Source organism: Echeneis naucrates, chromosome 10 (assembly GCF_900963305.1).
Source record: "Echeneis naucrates chromosome 10, fEcheNa1.1, whole genome shotgun sequence".
Classification (NCBI taxonomy): domain Eukaryota; kingdom Metazoa; phylum Chordata; class Actinopteri; order Carangiformes; family Echeneidae; genus Echeneis; species Echeneis naucrates.
The window spans coordinates 19,092,641-19,109,739 of record NC_042520.1 but is presented as its reverse complement, the minus strand read 5'-3'; the positions used below and the strand labels follow the sequence as shown (position 1 = coordinate 19,109,739).

At 40.0% G+C, this 17,099-nt stretch overlaps 3 protein-coding genes across 3 annotated transcripts; 2 read left to right on the top strand and 1 right to left on the bottom strand.

Moving 5' to 3' along the window:
* The first annotated feature begins 164 nt into the window (after positions 1 to 164).
* ctsf (cathepsin F) lies at positions 165 to 6,466 on the top strand. The gene is made up of 14 exons (XM_029512387.1): positions 165 to 577; positions 1,123 to 1,233; positions 1,666 to 1,747; positions 2,493 to 2,554; positions 2,727 to 2,799; positions 3,161 to 3,274; positions 3,426 to 3,574; positions 3,690 to 3,786; positions 3,903 to 3,983; positions 4,098 to 4,217; positions 4,354 to 4,418; positions 4,650 to 4,740; positions 4,902 to 4,960; positions 5,664 to 6,466. Exons 1-14 carry the CDS (start codon positions 329 to 331, stop codon positions 5,736 to 5,738), a joined length of 1,428 nt encoding a protein of 475 aa, XP_029368247.1. The 5' UTR covers positions 165 to 328; the 3' UTR covers positions 5,739 to 6,466.
* A 437-nt stretch (positions 6,467 to 6,903) lies between these two features.
* On the top strand, positions 6,904 to 12,390 carry eif1ad (eukaryotic translation initiation factor 1A domain containing). The gene is made up of 5 exons (XM_029512482.1): positions 6,904 to 7,042; positions 7,345 to 7,463; positions 7,553 to 7,661; positions 9,794 to 9,902; positions 9,982 to 12,390. The coding sequence occupies exons 2-5, from the start codon at positions 7,377 to 7,379 to the stop codon at positions 10,181 to 10,183; spliced, it is 507 nt and encodes a 168-aa protein (XP_029368342.1). The 5' UTR covers positions 6,904 to 7,042; positions 7,345 to 7,376; the 3' UTR covers positions 10,184 to 12,390.
* Positions 12,391 to 12,510: 120 nt separating this feature from the next.
* LOC115049606 (N-acetyllactosaminide beta-1,3-N-acetylglucosaminyltransferase 2-like) lies at positions 12,511 to 13,725 on the bottom strand. Its single transcript, XM_029511979.1, has one exon. The coding sequence runs from the start codon at positions 13,723 to 13,725 to the stop codon at positions 12,511 to 12,513; it is 1,215 nt and encodes a 404-aa protein (XP_029367839.1).
* Positions 13,726 to 17,099: the final 3,374 nt, after the last annotated feature.

Here is a 17,099-nt window from a genome sequence, read left to right as displayed (position 1 = left end):
CTTTGGTATATGTCATCATTGTCGTCACCAATATCTCCATCTTACTGTTTAGTTTTTTTTTTAATTTGTTGAGAATAAGATTGTGTGGCTTGTTGTTGTATCTTGATGGGGTGATATTTACAGTGTGGCTCTTGAACAGACCCCGCCCAGTGATGCTCACTGTCTCCTCCCACGGCTTCATCCCAGACCTGTTTGGCAACAACACCGAGGCTCTTGTATAAACGCTGCTGATAACTTCGTATCGATCTGTCCTCTGGGAAGGCAAACATCGCTGTATTTAACTGAGCTCGGATCGGACATCGGTCCCTTTTTCTCTTGACAGCACAACATGGTGCTCTGGTTCCGCTCCTGTCCGGTAACGCTGTGGCTGGCACTGGCCGCCCTGCTGAGCACGGTGCTCGGGCTCGGCGAGGACCTGGACCGGCCTCTCTTCGGGCCTCCTGGCTCCCCCATCCGGCTGCATGAGTCCGACCCGGGCCTGAAGAAGGCTCTGGACTTCGCCGAGGAGCGCTATAACCGGGGCTCAAACGCAATGCACTTCCGCAGGGTCAGCCAGTTCATCTCTGCAACCAAACAGGTACCATAAACACATCGTCTTTATGTATTCTCAATATAATGTCGACATTTTCGGTGGCAGCATAGATAGATTTACTGTGAGTGCCCCATTTAGTGGTGTTGATTGTCTGTAAACAACAGAGATAAACCAAGAGGCCGGAAACAACATGGATTACCTTCAAAATAATGGCACAACGCAGTCACTGCGCAATAACGGTGACATAAACAACACTGTCTGAGTGTTCATTATTTCCTTCTGAGCGGAAGTCACATCACTGAGTTGAACCTGGTTTCTTTGGGCTTGATAGCACGATTAAAGGGCCAAAGTGTTGTCATTCCCTGCACATCCATGGCAGCTCCAAAGAAACATCCAGATGCTGCAATACATTCAACATAGTTTTACACAAAGCAGAGAGGCTAGATATCACTGAAATACAGCGGTCATGTGACCATCAATGTACAAAGCTGCAGCACAATCAGCATCATTCCTGAATATATGTGTCATGGCAAGTTTTCTTGTTTATACGTTAAAAATGGCCACTGTATGTGTTTGGGTCTGTTTTCTAGCTGGTTAAGGGAATCCGCTACACTATAACAGTGGAAGTGAGTAACACTCAGTGTAAGAAGTCTGCCATGCTCAGGACATGTGACTTCTATCCGGAGACACAGAAACTCAAGGTATGATATGAGGGTGTGTATGTGTGCGTGTGTATGAGAGAGAAAGAGATGAAGGGAAATCAGGCCATTGCCTTGGTTTTAAATGAGCAGATTCCTCCAATAAGTTTGTAATATTTCATAATGGAAATGTGCTTTAACTCTGTATCGATTTATTATTGCAACAGTTCTGTTTGTTCAGCAGACACATCACCAGTTAAATGATCTTGTGACTTGAGTGAACCCGTGCACGCTCATGCCATGTGCCCTCATGGATGCACACACTTGGTTGGAGATTATCCATTTTATCCAAAGAAATACACAAATGCTCTAATTGGAGCAGTATCATTTTGAAAAATTTAAAGAAATACACAAGAATGATAATATAATAGTTTAATCAGATCAATGCAATGGTCTTACATCTGCATCAGCTTTGATTGTTTCTGTCTATTTCAGACAGAGCTGTGTGTGTTTGAAGTGTGGGACGTTCCCTGGCAGGGCACCTTGACTCTGCTCAAACAGAAGTGCATGCCTAAAGGTCAGTCAGCAACCAAATAAAGTGATCACTCAACATGACAAATTCTGACGGAAGAACAGAGTTGTGAGACAGTGAATGTAGTATCTTTTTTATCTTTAGTCATAGTCCAAGAGGTCTAGGTTGATTACTATTTGTGTCTATGTGATTTCAGATTATTACTTCCCCTGTAAGGACAGCAATATTTTTTCATAAGACAATGACCCAATCCAACTGATGATCTTTAATGTTGTTTTTGCATCACTGTTGTATCGATTGGCACTAATCATGCCAGGCCAACCAAGGACCTTGTCACTCAGAAAGACTATTTAAATATTATCCTCATTTTGACCTTAACTTGAACCTTAAAAATTATGTTGCCAGAAAAAGTAACTGACCTTCATGCCTTGGGTATTATGTAACTAAAATGTTTACTAACTTGGTCAATAAGTGACACATTATACCAATGAGATCGATGAGGTAAAACTTTATGAGCCCAGTTACTGATGTACAGTTCATTTCTATTCTCAATATAAAAAAAAAACAACAACAACAAAACCAGTCAGAATTTATTTAAGTCTCCTGTCTTTGTTGCCCTGCTTTGTAATTAAGTGCTTTACTTAATCATGTGAAAATTCAGATTCCATTTAGCAGACTTAGTTGGAAAACCAGTCAATGCACTTTGAAAGGCATGAAGCATGAATATAGATGTGATCTTGTAGAACATTTACCATGTTTTCAATAATGGCTCTCCTCTTATCCTCATCAGTTGAATCTCAAGTGGAAGAAACCAACAAGGTGGAGGATCCGTCCACCAGCCAGGCTTCAAAGGTATAAACAATGTCACTGTCGGACTAATAACAGAACTGACAGCAAAATGTTGTTCGTGTTCAAGTTTGGACTTCCTATTTGTGTCTTCTCTCCAATTTGTTGGAAACTACTCTACTGCTGATTTGAACTTGGCTTGTGTTGTTCATACTGTCTTTTTTGTTTTGCTAAGCAGGAGTCTGTAGAGCTATTGGGACATTTCAAAGAGTTCATGGTTAAATTCAATAAGGTTTACAGCAGCCAGGAGGGTGAGTGACACTTAAGCACACCTTTAATCTACCAGGTATTGTGTTCCTGTGTAAAAACCAACCTGACATAGATTGTTTGCACTAGTTAGTTATGTGTTAGTGTGAATAAATGTTTCCCAATTAGATACAGAGAGAAGCCAAGATGAGATACTGAATATAACATACCCAAGACAGTTAAACACAAAATAAATTATTAATATTCATACACAGAGGAGCTGTTTATATCTCAGTGTTTATCATCTAACTTTACACATGCGTTGTTGTATAGAGAATTGAATTAAGACATGTTATCAATGAAAAAATTAAGTCTATGAGCTAGTAAAGCAGTCCTCTCATATCCATTTGACCTTTGACCTTCCAGAGACAGACCGTCGTTTACAAATCTTCCACGAGAACCTCAAGATGGCCAACAAGCTCCAGGCTTTGGATCAGGGTTCAGCTGAATATGGCGTTACCAAGTTCAGTGACCTCACTGGTATGTGTCTGGTTGTGCTTGTATTTGCACACAACGCTCAATGAGGAAATGTATCTTCTCCTTTTTGTGTCTTTGCATCAGCTTTTCTTAACAAAAATAATTCTCTTATGTAACACGAGCATTGCACTGTTTTCCATCTGTTTGTCTCCAGAGGAGGAGTTTCGCTCTACATACTTGAACCCACTGCTCAGCCAGTGGACTCTACAGCGACACATGAAACAGGCCCCTCCTGCCCGTGGTCCCGCCCCTGCCAGCTGGGATTGGCGAGATCACGGAGCTGTCAGTCCCGTTAAGAACCAGGTATCAACATACGGAGTTGATTATGGTGCAGTTGTTCCCATTATCATTCTAATTAATGAATAAATTACAGATCCTGCAAATGTCATACTGATTCATGGGGGTGTGTTTCTTGCAGGGTATGTGTGGATCCTGCTGGGCGTTTTCTGTTACAGGCAACATTGAAGGCCAGTGGTTCCTGAAAAATGGAAAATTGCTGTCACTTTCTGAACAAGGTAACTATAACACATACACACAAACAAACATAGATGATAAAATAATTCAATTCTCCTGCAGGAAAAAACTGTTTATAGCACTAATTTGATTGGTATATTGATTTGTTCCCTCACAGAGCTGGTTGACTGCGATGGTGTCGACCAGGCGTGCAGAGGAGGGCTGCCCTCAAATGCTTATGAAGCCATTGAGAAGCTTGGTGAGAGTGAAATGATTGGATGGGTTTGTTTTTTTTTTTTTTTTTTTGTGCTGAATGCTGATTCTGTGTGAGCACTTTTAACCATTTAATCTCGCTCCCTCATGTGTGGTTTAGGTGGTCTGGAGACGGAGACTGACTACTCTTACACCGGCCAGAAGCAGACTTGTGACTTTGCCACAAACAAAGTGGCTGCCTATATCAACAGCTCTATGGAACTGTCCAAAGATGAAAAGGGTGAGTGGGAAAAAAAAGATAGAAAGAAGAGATTTTCTCTTAATATATACACAAAGTAAATCTTGCATGATTATTTGTAATTAAAAATTTCAGATGTGGCTGTTGAATTGACTAATTCTGAGTCTGTTTTCCCCAGAAATCGCAGCTTGGCTCGCTGAGAACGGACCAGTCTCTGTTGCTCTGAATGCTTTTGCAATGCAGGTAAATATTCACAACCCTTCACAACAATGAATGGATCACTAACATTAGATCCATTTACCACACTTATATCAACTTCATATACATCAAGATATAAAACAAAAATCACATGAAAAAAATCAAACAAAAATAATCCAGTGGAAACGACAATGTCAATGACAATGTCATTTCCACTGGATTGTAATTATCAGCATATATTCTTATTCTATTCAATTTTATTCTTAATTTCTGTAGTTCTACAAGAGGGGTGTGTCTCACCCTTTTAAGATCTTCTGCAACCCCTGGATGATCGACCATGCTGTGCTGCTGGTGGGATATGGAGAGCGTACGTTTTTCTTTTCTATATTATTTTATCCTCTTTTCATTTACTCCGTTTCACTAAACAGGACAAACACGTTTCTGTCCTGTTTATTACCATAAAAATATTAAAATTTTGTGTGTTAAGATGAAATCAAGCCCATTATGTGGACGTTTCTGTAATTTCAGGTAAAGGTATCCCATTCTGGGCCATCAAAAACAGCTGGGGAGAGGATTATGGAGAGCAGGTAAGTCAGTGAAGCTAAAACTAATGATTGCTTTCATTATATATGATTGTGCCAATTAATTTCTTGGAAGAATTATTTAATTGAGGGCAGCACTGCAGCATAGTGGTTAGTCCTATTGCCTCACAGCAAGAAAGTCGCGGGTTCAGTTCCCAGCCCGGAGTCGGCATATTCTCCCCGTGCCTGCGTGGGTTTCCTCCCAGCGTCCAAAGACATCATGTTTGGGTTACTTTGTGACTCTAAACTGTCTGTAGGTCTGAGTGTGAGTGTGAATGGTTGTTGGTCTCTGTCTGTCTCTGTGTGTTGGCCCTGTGATGGACTGGTGACCTGTCCAGGGTGACCCCGCCCTCACCCAGAGTGAGCTGGGATTGGCTCCAGCACCCCACAGAGACCCAGAAATGAATAAATGGTTGAAGATGAGTGTGTGTGTCTGTAAAATGTCGCCAATGTACTCAAATAGAATTCAGTGTCACAGACAGGTAAATATGTTTCAACTTCATGTCAAGACATCAAGACAGTCTGGCTCTTGGGTTGCCTTTTACTTTATTTTGAATAAATTTGTTGTCGTTCTAGATGACAGGTTGAAAAAGGAACGATAAAAATTAAGTTACTTTTCCCCTTTGTTGCGGTCCATTTAAGATTGTGTGTGTTTTGTTTCTCTCCCTATCCTTTTCTCTCTGTCTTTGTCTCGCTCTCTCTCTCACAGGGTTACTACTACCTTTACAGAGGGTCCAACGCATGTGGAATCAACAAGATGTGCTCATCTGCTGTTGTCAATTAAATAGCAAATACCCATTTTCAAACATACACACACCATCGCATTACATCTACTACAGCCGTACTGTACCTCTTCAAAGCACATTTGATCCAGTATGCGTGAAGAGTATCACACTAAGTCCTGCTGAAGCTACTTCTCCGTTAAACCAGAGTAGTGTTAAACCTCTCTACCTACCACCTGATAGCACTTTATCAAAAACATACCAGCTCTGATAAACCACATATAACTCATCATGGCTAATTTAAAATAGATTTTTTGCAGTTTTCATTCCAATAGTCCTGCAGGTCATAATGACTTTTGTGTTTTAGGCACAGTAATGGAACCCATCTGCGATCAGGTGTGTGCACTGATAGGTGCGGCCCTATACCTCCTCAGTTTTCTTTGATGTTTTCTTGCTAGGATTTCTCTGAATATTGTGAGATTGTTGAGGTGGGGTTTGGAAAGATTGCGGGTTTTCCATGTAGTGGTTTGTACAGTGTTACAGAACTGCAGTGCAATTGTTCTAACTAATAACTGCTGAGGTGAAAAATGAAGATTAAATTTAAAAAGAAATTGTGGAATCCTGTCTTGTTGATGTTCCTTTCTTAGATAACTGTAACCAAAAAAAAAAAACAAAAAACAAAACTGTCAACATAGACTCATAATAAATGTATGTTTACTTTGGTGGACATTACAATCAACATTATGTGAGATTGCAGTAGGGTTAGGGTTAAATAGGGTTAAATAATTTCATTTGTCGCTCTTATTTTGTCAGCATCGGAAAGTGATGAATGATTAACAGACCAGTAGCTAAAAGTATGAAAAAAAGTATAGATTCGAAATCTACCATCAATAAAGACAACCCTTTCTTATTCGTGTCGCACTTAACTGAACACTAATGATCTTTAATGTTGCTCAAGTTGAGATTTTATAAAACTCTATTTCCCACAATGCAACTCTCATACCCATGCAACAATTAAACCTGCGTTGAGCTTTAGGTTTGGAGGACAAAATCGGATAATGAATGGCGATTGATATTGTGTCGCGACAAAGTACCTATCTAAGTATATAATGTTAATTTATATATGTGATTAGACACAAACAGGTTGCCCTTTAGCCCATAGATTACAAAAAAAAACACGGAAAGAATGTTTTATTTTGAAAAGCGTGACCTGGTGGATCCCGGAACTGAAATATCTACTGTTGCCAGAAAACCGTGGCGTGTGGCTCAGTTTACTGATATTCGTCCCAAAGTTATCCGCTGTCGGTCTGATCCTTCAACATCGCCTGCTTCCATCGGACACAGTCACGTCTCGTCTTCTATCAAGGTGAGTATTTTACCTGAGCTGAGCGCGAGGATGCGTGTTGACACAGTAACAGTTAGCGTTCGCAGCTAACTCACTACCATTCATGTTTATGGAAGCTGTGAGCAAAGTTGATTTAGAAGAGGTGAAATGCAATCATTCTTTGGGCCATCGTAGGAAACACGAGGAAGCTGGTAACCAGCTAGTGTTAGCTTAGCTATCAACTCGTGTTTCGTACGTCACAGCACGAGTTGTTTGTTGACCATCCCCTTAACGCCAGTGGTCCAGTGATCGTCACAACTTTGACCTTTGACCTCTCTTCTCAGCTGGAGAAGGCACTTGAAGCTCACAGTTTATAATGTCACAGGCCACCAAACGCAAACACGTTGTCAAGGAGGTTCTTGGAGACTTTGTCACTCTGACGGAAAACCAGCAGATTGTGAAGGTGAGCAGTGTTCGCTGCATTAACCAAATGGACACCGAACAAGCTCCATCTCTGGTCTAACTGCCCCCATCCTCCTCATGCCTGTGCAGATTACTGGTAGCCGTGGCAACAACCTCCATGAGACAGTCACTGCTATGGGCGAGACCTTCCTGGTGAGCATGCCCACCAAGTTCCGCAAGAACATCTGGATCAAGAGAGGTAACTCCATAAATGCCAAACAATTAAATATGTCCTTCAGCTCAGAAGTGAAATGAAAGTTGTATCTGCCTCTAAATTTTTAGAAACTGATTTGATTAAATAGAAATTATAATGCGTGAATATCTGTATCAGTAACAGTTTTTCTGTTCAAACAAATGTCATAGTGTCCATATCTTCAGTCTGGCCCTCTTTTGGAGAAAATAGCTTCATTCAAACAGCACAAACATGTCAAACAGTCCAGCATTGGAAACGAGGCAAAGTGTTAAACATGACATGCACAATTCTAGTCATTATTTATCAAAATGAAAGTTCGTTTCAAATTAGTTTAAAAATGCACTGCAAAAATATCACTAGTCTGATCTTTTAGTTGAACTACTGATAGATAACCCAGTAATATATTTCTAATGTGAGTGCATGTAGAAATTTTGGTCTGAAATATTTTTTAACAAATACTGCTGTGAGATGATAGCAGATGATGTTTTTGAAGAGAATATGTTTCTATTATCTCAATAAAACAGGCCAAGATCAGCCATTAGAGTGATGATATATTGGTTATTGCTGGCTGAAAGAGATTTCGTCTTTGCTTATTTGCTTCTTTCGGGAAACTTCTCACAGACTCTGTATCACAGAATCATCTCCACAGATACCCAGTGGGTTTTAAAATCATTTATATAGTATGTGCAAGTGTTTGGATTGTAGCACCTGGAGGGAAACCATGCAAACTACCACCACTGATATTGCCATTAGAATTATTGTTGTTATTGGTGGTAGTAGTAGTAGTAGTAGTATAGGTCTGGACTTCTCAACACCTGTGCTTACACACAAGAATAAAAATGAAAAGTGCAAAGCCCACCATTTAAATATTTAAATTTCCCTTAAAACACTCCATAACCATAAAAACTGATAAAACAACATCCTGGCATGTTCACACTTTTCATCAAAAGCATTTTAATTCACAATGACCTTTCCCTGCTCACAAAGAGCTCTTGACCAACAACATGACTAAGAATGGCACAACACCAAGGGGCACACAGCAGGAAAGGAGTTGTCCTGAGGCAACATTTCTAAAACATCTGGACACATTTATGCCACTTTTTAAACAGTGCCCATCTGCAAAATGTCCACACAGCTCTCCACATCTACAGAGAGACGACTACAACCACAATCGCTGGAACATAACAGAGTACACAAACACAACCGCAAAGCCAAGTATCTAATTATCTCCACACAAACACATGATGGGTGATACAGGAGGACAAACGGATGCTTCCAGTTTGTCAGCAACATGCTGTCCTTAGACACATTTAAAATATGTATTCACCAAATAGTCAGGTTATTATTATCGAATAATAAACTTTTTCTCGCTATTAGAATGTATCATTTATCATTTACTTACATCATTCACTTTATTTTCGAAGCACTTTTCAGAACTTAGAGGTATAAATGGCCATTTTTAAAATCTGGCTTTATGTTGACAGTTTTTAACAATAAGGGGTGCTACCTAACACACTTTTAGGAAAAGTCAAAGACTGGAGGGCTTGAATATTTCAAAAAAGAAAAAAGTTACATACAATTAAGAGACAGCTGCGGGTAAATTTTTACTAGTGCCAAGTATCTAATTATCTCCACACAAACGCATGATGGGTGACACAGGAGGACAACATGACAGAATTAATTTCTACTCACCATTCACTAAGGGCGAGTCTTCTGGTGTCGGGCTTGTGTTGGAATCCGGAAGTGCCAGCAAAGACAGGCAAAGTGCAGACAGTTTCTTTCCTACAATCTACATGTAAATCAGGCATAGTGCGTTAGGGTTAGCATGACTCCAAACAATACAATAAAACTGATCAGCTTAAATATTAGGACAGCCATTGTTTCTCTGTGACTTACAGGTTAGGATAGCCAGTGGAAGAGCATAAGACCACATGACAGCTTTCTTCTGTGAGTTGAAGTGGGGCAGACTTTTAGTCCTTGCAGGTCATCTGTTGGAGTAGGAGGGTTTACAGTTTTGCACCTAAATTCAATCTGAGGGATGTGGCCTGATGAGTTTTTTAGTTGCTGTTGTTTGTTTGTTTGGTTGGTTGGTTTTTTTGGGGGGATGGACAAATTGCGTGTGCTCTGTGATCCTCAAGGTGACTATGTGATTGTGGATCCTATCGAGGAAGGAGAGAAGGTGAAGGCGGAGATCAGCTTCATCCTCTACAAAGATCACATTCAGTACCTGCAGAAACAGCAACTCTGGTGAGTGTGAACTCACGCAAAGATGGCATTAGTTTGTCAAGTGTTGGAGTGGTGGTGATGTTCCCTTCATTCTCTCCAGGCCAGACGGGTTTATGGATGAGTCACAAGTGCAGGACAAAATAAACAAACAGCAGGAGACAGAAGAAAAAGATGAGGAAGAGGAAGAAAGTGACTCTGAAGATGACGAGAGCGACCTCTTTGTGAACACCAACCGCTGTAACTACCAATGCAGTGACAGTGAAGAGGAGGAGGACAGTGAGGAAGAAAATGAGGAAAAATAGGGAAGGACATGAAATAGTTAATGGCAGGAGCACAGAAGAAACAAATGAGAGAGAGAGTTGTGAAAATCATGCGGCAGCTGCTTTGCTGTTACCTCTGACTGATATGAGGTGGCCCTCGTGCTACAGCTCCGTCTGCGGTTGTTGTTTCACAGCCTGTTGGAGTCATTAAATGGCTGTGCTCAGTGAGTGGACCTGAATTTACAAGAAATGGACAAAATAAATCCTGGTAAAATTGTTTTCTAACTGAAATTGATCAGTAAGTTAAAATTCATCAGAAATTGAATAAGAATTCTGTGATTTTCTATTTCTTCTCTTGCTGAAAATCTATCACAAATGTAAGTCTTGTAACATACTGACTTCTAATGAAGTCATTGCTGTATTTGCCATAACATTACACACCCAGGCAACACAGTATCTTTGCAATATCATGCTAATGTAAACTGTGATGTCTACCCATCTTCCTCCATGGAACAAATTAAATGTGTTAGAAACACAAAAATGGCACCACAAAAAAAGTTACTCTCACAGTTGGGTAAAAATTACATGTTTATGTTTACTTTGTTTATTTGGTGAATTGAAATGTGTCAAGTAGTTAGACTCCCCATTCCTGTCTAACCAGTAGGGTGATGTTTTAACTCATGTCTGTCAGACATGAAATTAAGAGTGAAATGGCTCTAAATAGGCAGTTTCCTTTGTCATAAGCATAAGAAGATGTTGTCAGGTTGCTCTACTTTCAGCCAACATTGCATCAGACTTGATAGTTGCTCACTGTGACTGATCTCTGCTGCATCCTCCATTTAACATTCCTGACTCTTGTAATAACAACAAACTATTTGGAAATAGTTTCATTCTTGAGTCTGACTTCACCTGTTCATGTTGCAGTAGGAGAGTTCAACATGTAGTCGCAAATATTTAAGTCCACACAGAAAAATTATGCAGAGGCACATATATGGAAATAAACAGGCATACATCATGTGTACCGTCACAATATATACCAAGACATAAAGCTGCGGAGGAGTTTTCTCCTATTTCTATTGGAACCAGTTCTACTGCATGCCTAAACAGAAATTATCAAAACCGCATACACATGTACAGAGACTCTGAATGTTTATCTTACTATAATTAACTGTTTTAGTGGCTTTGTGTTTCTAGGAAGCCCAAAATGCTTTAAACTGTCATAGAAATATTAATTATTAGATCTGGAAGTGTTTGTAAATCATGCTTATTTATGATGGTTGCTAAAAAACAAAAAAAAACAGCTGCCGCTACATTCTTAAAACTATTTAGATGAGCCAAAGATTCAGGAGGATGACATACTCGGAGGTGAAAATTGCCCAATTAATGCATTATCTCTGTATCACGTTTAGTCTCATTTGGGCATCATGTTATGTATCTTAACAAAAAGAGTATTAATGCAGGGTGAATTTCCATAGGCCTACCAGGCTGTCCCATTTACTCTCTTGTATTTATTGTGAAAACAGCCTCTATCACACATCAGAATAGGCAGACTTTTGTGTTGGTATGAGCACTGTTGTTTCATCCTTCTCTGAAATTTCTCGCTAACCAATTTCTCTGAAATTCCTGTGACACATATAGAGATTCACCCTTTTTAAGAAAGGTCAACTCTCTATGTTTGTTTGGGGTGGAAAAAAAGATAGAACAGGGAGTATTGAAAGCTTATTGTGAGATGAATTAACCACAAATAGGTCACAGCAATGTAGAAAAATGTATTTTATACTTCCATCACACTGTCTGATTGATGATGTAAACGTACAGTGTTGACCTGCAAAAGTAACTCAATGACTGTAAATTCATCTTAACTCTTAGCTTGTTTTGACTCCTGGCTGCTGATGTAGGAAATTGATGCTCAAAGCACATGAATGGGGGAGTTCACTGATTCAATGACTCTGCATGCTGCTGTTACAGCACCACAGTGTTTCAGCCAGAGATGAAATTGTCACTTTGCACCTAGCATTATCATCTATCTCTCACAGCAGCTGCAAATCTGACACACAGAGATCAAACAGTCTAATGAATGGTTAGCAGGGATTGGACAAACATGTAGAAGTAAGATTTTTTTATTTATTTATTTATTTTTTTTACAAAATATCCTTTCCTTGTAGTAGAAAGATTGAATTATCAAATATCAGTAATTCATTCCTTGTGTATCACCCCAGAACCTGGATTCATGAAGTAAACAAAGGAATGTAAATAAATACAGCCACAAGTCAACACGCTTCACTTCTTTAAAACTGCAGCAGGAAATGTTTATGTCTCTACTAGGTCTTTACTATCTTTAGGCATCTTGGCTTGTTTGTCATCTTCTCTTAGCTCCTCAGAGGCATGTCCTTACACTGGGTGTATGTGTTATTCATGTCAGCCCACAGTTTTATCAACTGTTGGGGGCTTCTTTTGTGGACCAGCATGATTCTGTGGTACAAACAGGGCTCTCCCTTCTCCTTTTTAGGAAAGTCAAATGTTAGGAAGGCCGGGTGGTGAATGGGGGACGCATTCAGCTGAAACATACACATACCTACATAAACATCATCGATGGGGAACAGGTGAATCTTTTTAGACATGTTGTATAGCCGTTTGGTCAACAGGCCTGAGTACACCACCCCACCCCCACCTGCATATAGGGGATAGGTGCCCTTGTAGAAACTGTGAGGGATATAGTATTTGGAGCTGCTGAGTCGGTTTGGTGTGGCTCCACGTATAACATCTCCAACCATAAAGTCTTTCATGGTGCTGCGTGCTTTTGGCTCCTTTAGCAGCTCTTTCAGGTGGGTTATCATTTTCGGGGTGTTGACAAAGACATCCTCGTCTCCCTTAAACACAAAGTGAGTCCGGTCACAGGAGTTTGAGAACCACCTCCAAAAGAGCACATCCTTCAAGGTGAGGTTGAAAAATGTGTCTCTGAAGTCCCACTGCAGAATGTCTCCATAAAGATTATTCTCTTGCTGCAATAACTCTGATATATTTACACCCAGCTCCTCTGGGTTTTCTTTGCCAAGCAAGAACACCCTGCGGACGAATGCTCCACCTTCTTTTCCTCTGCTGCTGTTTGGCCTGTGCGCTGCCACCCACCCTTGCTTACCCCAGGTCTGTCGAATGGCCTGCCGGTTCTTAAAGTTCAGCTCCTTTGTTTTTATTGCCAAGAGTAGCAGAGAGGCCTCCTTCTTCTGTTTTGCTCCAACCCCACACACTCCATTTGGTTCGATGAGGGTTGGGTAGTCTCTTTTTTGCATGTTTCTCACAAAGTCTTGTATCTGTTGTGGTAGCTTGTCAAAGTTTCTCTTTATGCTATTCACGTCGCTAACCTCAGAGAAACTTTGCCTTAGTAGGAACTCATAAGAGGTGCTTTTGTTAAATCTCCTCTTGCTGCTGTTGGGGTGCAGCATTGGGTTAAAATGCTGGTCAGTGATTTTTTGGAGATGGTTCCAAAAGGGTTCCAGATTCGAGTCAAGCTCCCAGAAAGACTGAGGAACTGGGACAGGGTGGCTCTTGTTTAAATTTTGTGAGGCTTCAAAATAAGGATTCATATTCTCCACAGTCCTGGACAAGATGTGATGTATGTGCAAACACATGGTGAGAGCTGTGTATGTGAGCAGCAGGGCCAGGACGATACATGGACTGCACACACAGATTAGCACTTTACGCCAGTGACAATGGTACTGTCCCATTCAAACTGCAAATATAAAATACAACGGCATTAGAGTTAGTGCACACAATGTCCCATGAATTAGTCACACAATAACATAAATTGTCAACGATGAGAGAGAAAGGAAAACGATGTCCAAATTTGTCTAGTCCATAAGAGAGGATGAGTGTATACTTGAATGTTAACTAAACAATTTCCCCCAAAGTATCCCCCCAAAGGCAGATTGTGACTTCAGCAGATGGATTTCGCCCAACTGCGTCAACATTTATGCAGCATTTATGTTGGATAACCTGATAGTATGGAGCACGAATGACATAGCAGGTAGAGCATGTGTCCAACTAAACAGGAGGCAAGATCCTCATCAGTGAAAATGGTCAATTGCCACATCTCATTTACCACTTTCTCTCTCTCCCACCAACATTTCCTGTCACTGTTCAATCTGTCCTAGCTAAGAAATACAGATGGACCAAGAAAAAAAGTGTTGTAGAGTAAGAAAGCTCCTGATCATCTACCAAAAAGACCAAAGATTAACTCTTTCCCTTTAAGCTATACAGATGAAGAGATTCTACAGCTAATACATTGTGTTGTTTGATGAGATCAGCTTCTAAAAAAATTCGGATCAGCACTTTTCATTGCTTACCTGCTTTAGGTGAAGGCTCCCTCATTCACTGACTACTCAGCTGTTATGACAACCGAAGCTGAAGGTCCACGCTGGTAAGCCGATGTCCCAGCTATGTTCAAGACTTGCACTTTTTTAAGAAGCAGTAAGGATGTAATCCAGAGATCATCTGGTGACATCCTGCTTTTGTAGTCCCAAACTGCCCTGGCCAGGTGGCTCAGACAGAGTGTCAGGTGTGTATGTGCACAAGGGATCCACCCACTGACAGAGCCAGAGTGAACAACAGTGACACTGTCACTAATTAACAAGGGCAGGTTGACCACAGAGATAAAAACTGGAACATAATAATACATAAATATAATTACATTAATATAATTTCAATTAAACTATTGCACGATACAAATACTTCTAATTTCAATGTATATATGCATATATATTTATATATACATTTCCTTTCTTGTTTATTTATTTTTTTCAATTTCTGTCTTTCCCTTGTCCAAATTCCTGGTATGTTTACACATACCTGGTAATAAAACTATTTCTGATTTCTGATAATAATCTGTCTGATAACCTCAATTCAACTCAATACTATTAACTCTTAATGTTGCTGCTGATACATTTTACCCCCATTCGTGTCTAAGTTTAATTTACTATTTACCATATCTATGGTCTCCTAAACAACAATAGTTGGGCTAATTAACACAATAATGGCAACATCACCCTAAAGCCACCCATTCATCTCGTCGGACAGGATAAGTCTGGACGGATCTGTTCTTGAGATGCCTGGGGCTGCTTGCACTCCTGAAATTTCTCTCTTGCAACACTTCAAATTACAAAAGAACCATTAAATAGCGAAATCTCTCTCACACAAAATACGTTTCAATGACTCTTTTCTGAATGAGTAGGGCATTAGACATTGATTTCAGGTTTTTCTGGCATTTGAAACAGTGATAATGACTCATTTGGTGTGTGTCATTCTGTCTCCTCCATTGTGAATTTAGAGAAACTAACTTGGTTAGTTTCTCTAAACTGGTCTGACCTGATGCCTCTCAAAACTGTATGAGATGAAAAGACTAAATCATAGAGGTGTCCTGCTGATGTGTTGACTGTATGTGAAATGTACCTCTCCGGCCCAGGACCCTGGACGCATGTAATTTTTAATAATTTATACTCAAAATTAATTAAGGCAAAAGGCAAAATGGCAGAAAAGTTGTTCAGGAGTTGAGGTTTTTGCAGAATTTGTCAAATATATGGACAGATGGTAGCAGAGTGATGTTATGTGCTTAGCTAGTTCTTTTAAATGTCTGACAATATAGAGTTCCATTTATTATTAGTTAAATCCAATTTCTTAATTCAGCTGAATTCTTTCAGTAAAATAATGTTTGTAATTTTCAGTATAGCATATGGTCCTGTGTGTATGAATAAAACCCATTTATAATAGCTCATAGGGGGAGGTCACCAGTGCTGCCATCTAGAGGTCCTTGCCCTAAACTCTGCCTCCTCCATTTTCAGTGAACATAAGATACCACTGACTTTGGCCATATTTATTTTTACTTTAATAAAAAAAAATTAATAATAAAAAACAGCATTATCGCTTTCTTACAAAAATGACAGTACTGTTTCAAAATGGTAGGAATAAAGTTTTATTTTTCATATGAAGGGGTGGTTTTGGGGTTTTCTTCTTTTACAAGTAGTATGTTTTTGATAAAACTTGCAAAAAATCTTCTAGCATATTCCAAGAATGGTGGACATGAAGAGAAGGGGATTTATTGCTGAATGTTGAAATGAAGACACATTTTTATTTTTTCACCGAGTGGAAAAACAATTTGCTTGCTGCTTTTTCCATGCACCCAACTACCAGTACCACTAGGACATGCAGGGGGGAGGGAAGGGTGACAGGAGAGGAGAGGAGAGGAGAGAAGAGGAGGGAAGGAAGGGGGAAGGAAAGGAGGGCGTGAGGGAGTCGGTAGGTAAAAAAGACAAAGGCAAACTGCTTGACAAACAAACATGGTAGGGTTTCATGTCTGTAATGGTTTGTGTGTGTGTGTGTGTTTGTGTGTGTTTGTGTGCGTGTGCGTGTGCGTGTGCGTGTCTCAGTGTTTGCTTAAGTGTGATGTTTGCGTATGTGTGCATGTAAAGGGAGGGGGGGAGTGCAGGGTGAGGAGAAAGGGGGTGGGTGGTGTTAACATCTCAACTAGCGCTAGAAGCACACTACCCTCACTTGCAGTATTTCCACATTGCAAATCCCAGATTGATTACAGTGATATTAAGACAAAACTAGCCAAACCTTTGGGCCATGAACCCAAATAATGTTTTTAGAAATTTCTAGTATGATTCCCCTGAATCTGTGGGGCTCTTTGTCATTTTTAAGATACTTTCTATATCTGTGATCCATGCATCTCCTGTGTGAAAACAGAAAACAAAAAAAAAAAAACAAAACAAAAAAAAAAAACAACTCTACTTATTGGATATGAACTCTTATAGGGACATGTTGTATCTGACTCAGTATTATCTTCCTCAGCGACCTGTGAAGTGGCGGGGAGAGGGTCTCTGAACCTGATGCACATTTGAGGTGGAAGAGTTTCTGACATGATCAGCCTTTTGTTAGTGAGCAGTTCACTTTACTCATTTGGAGA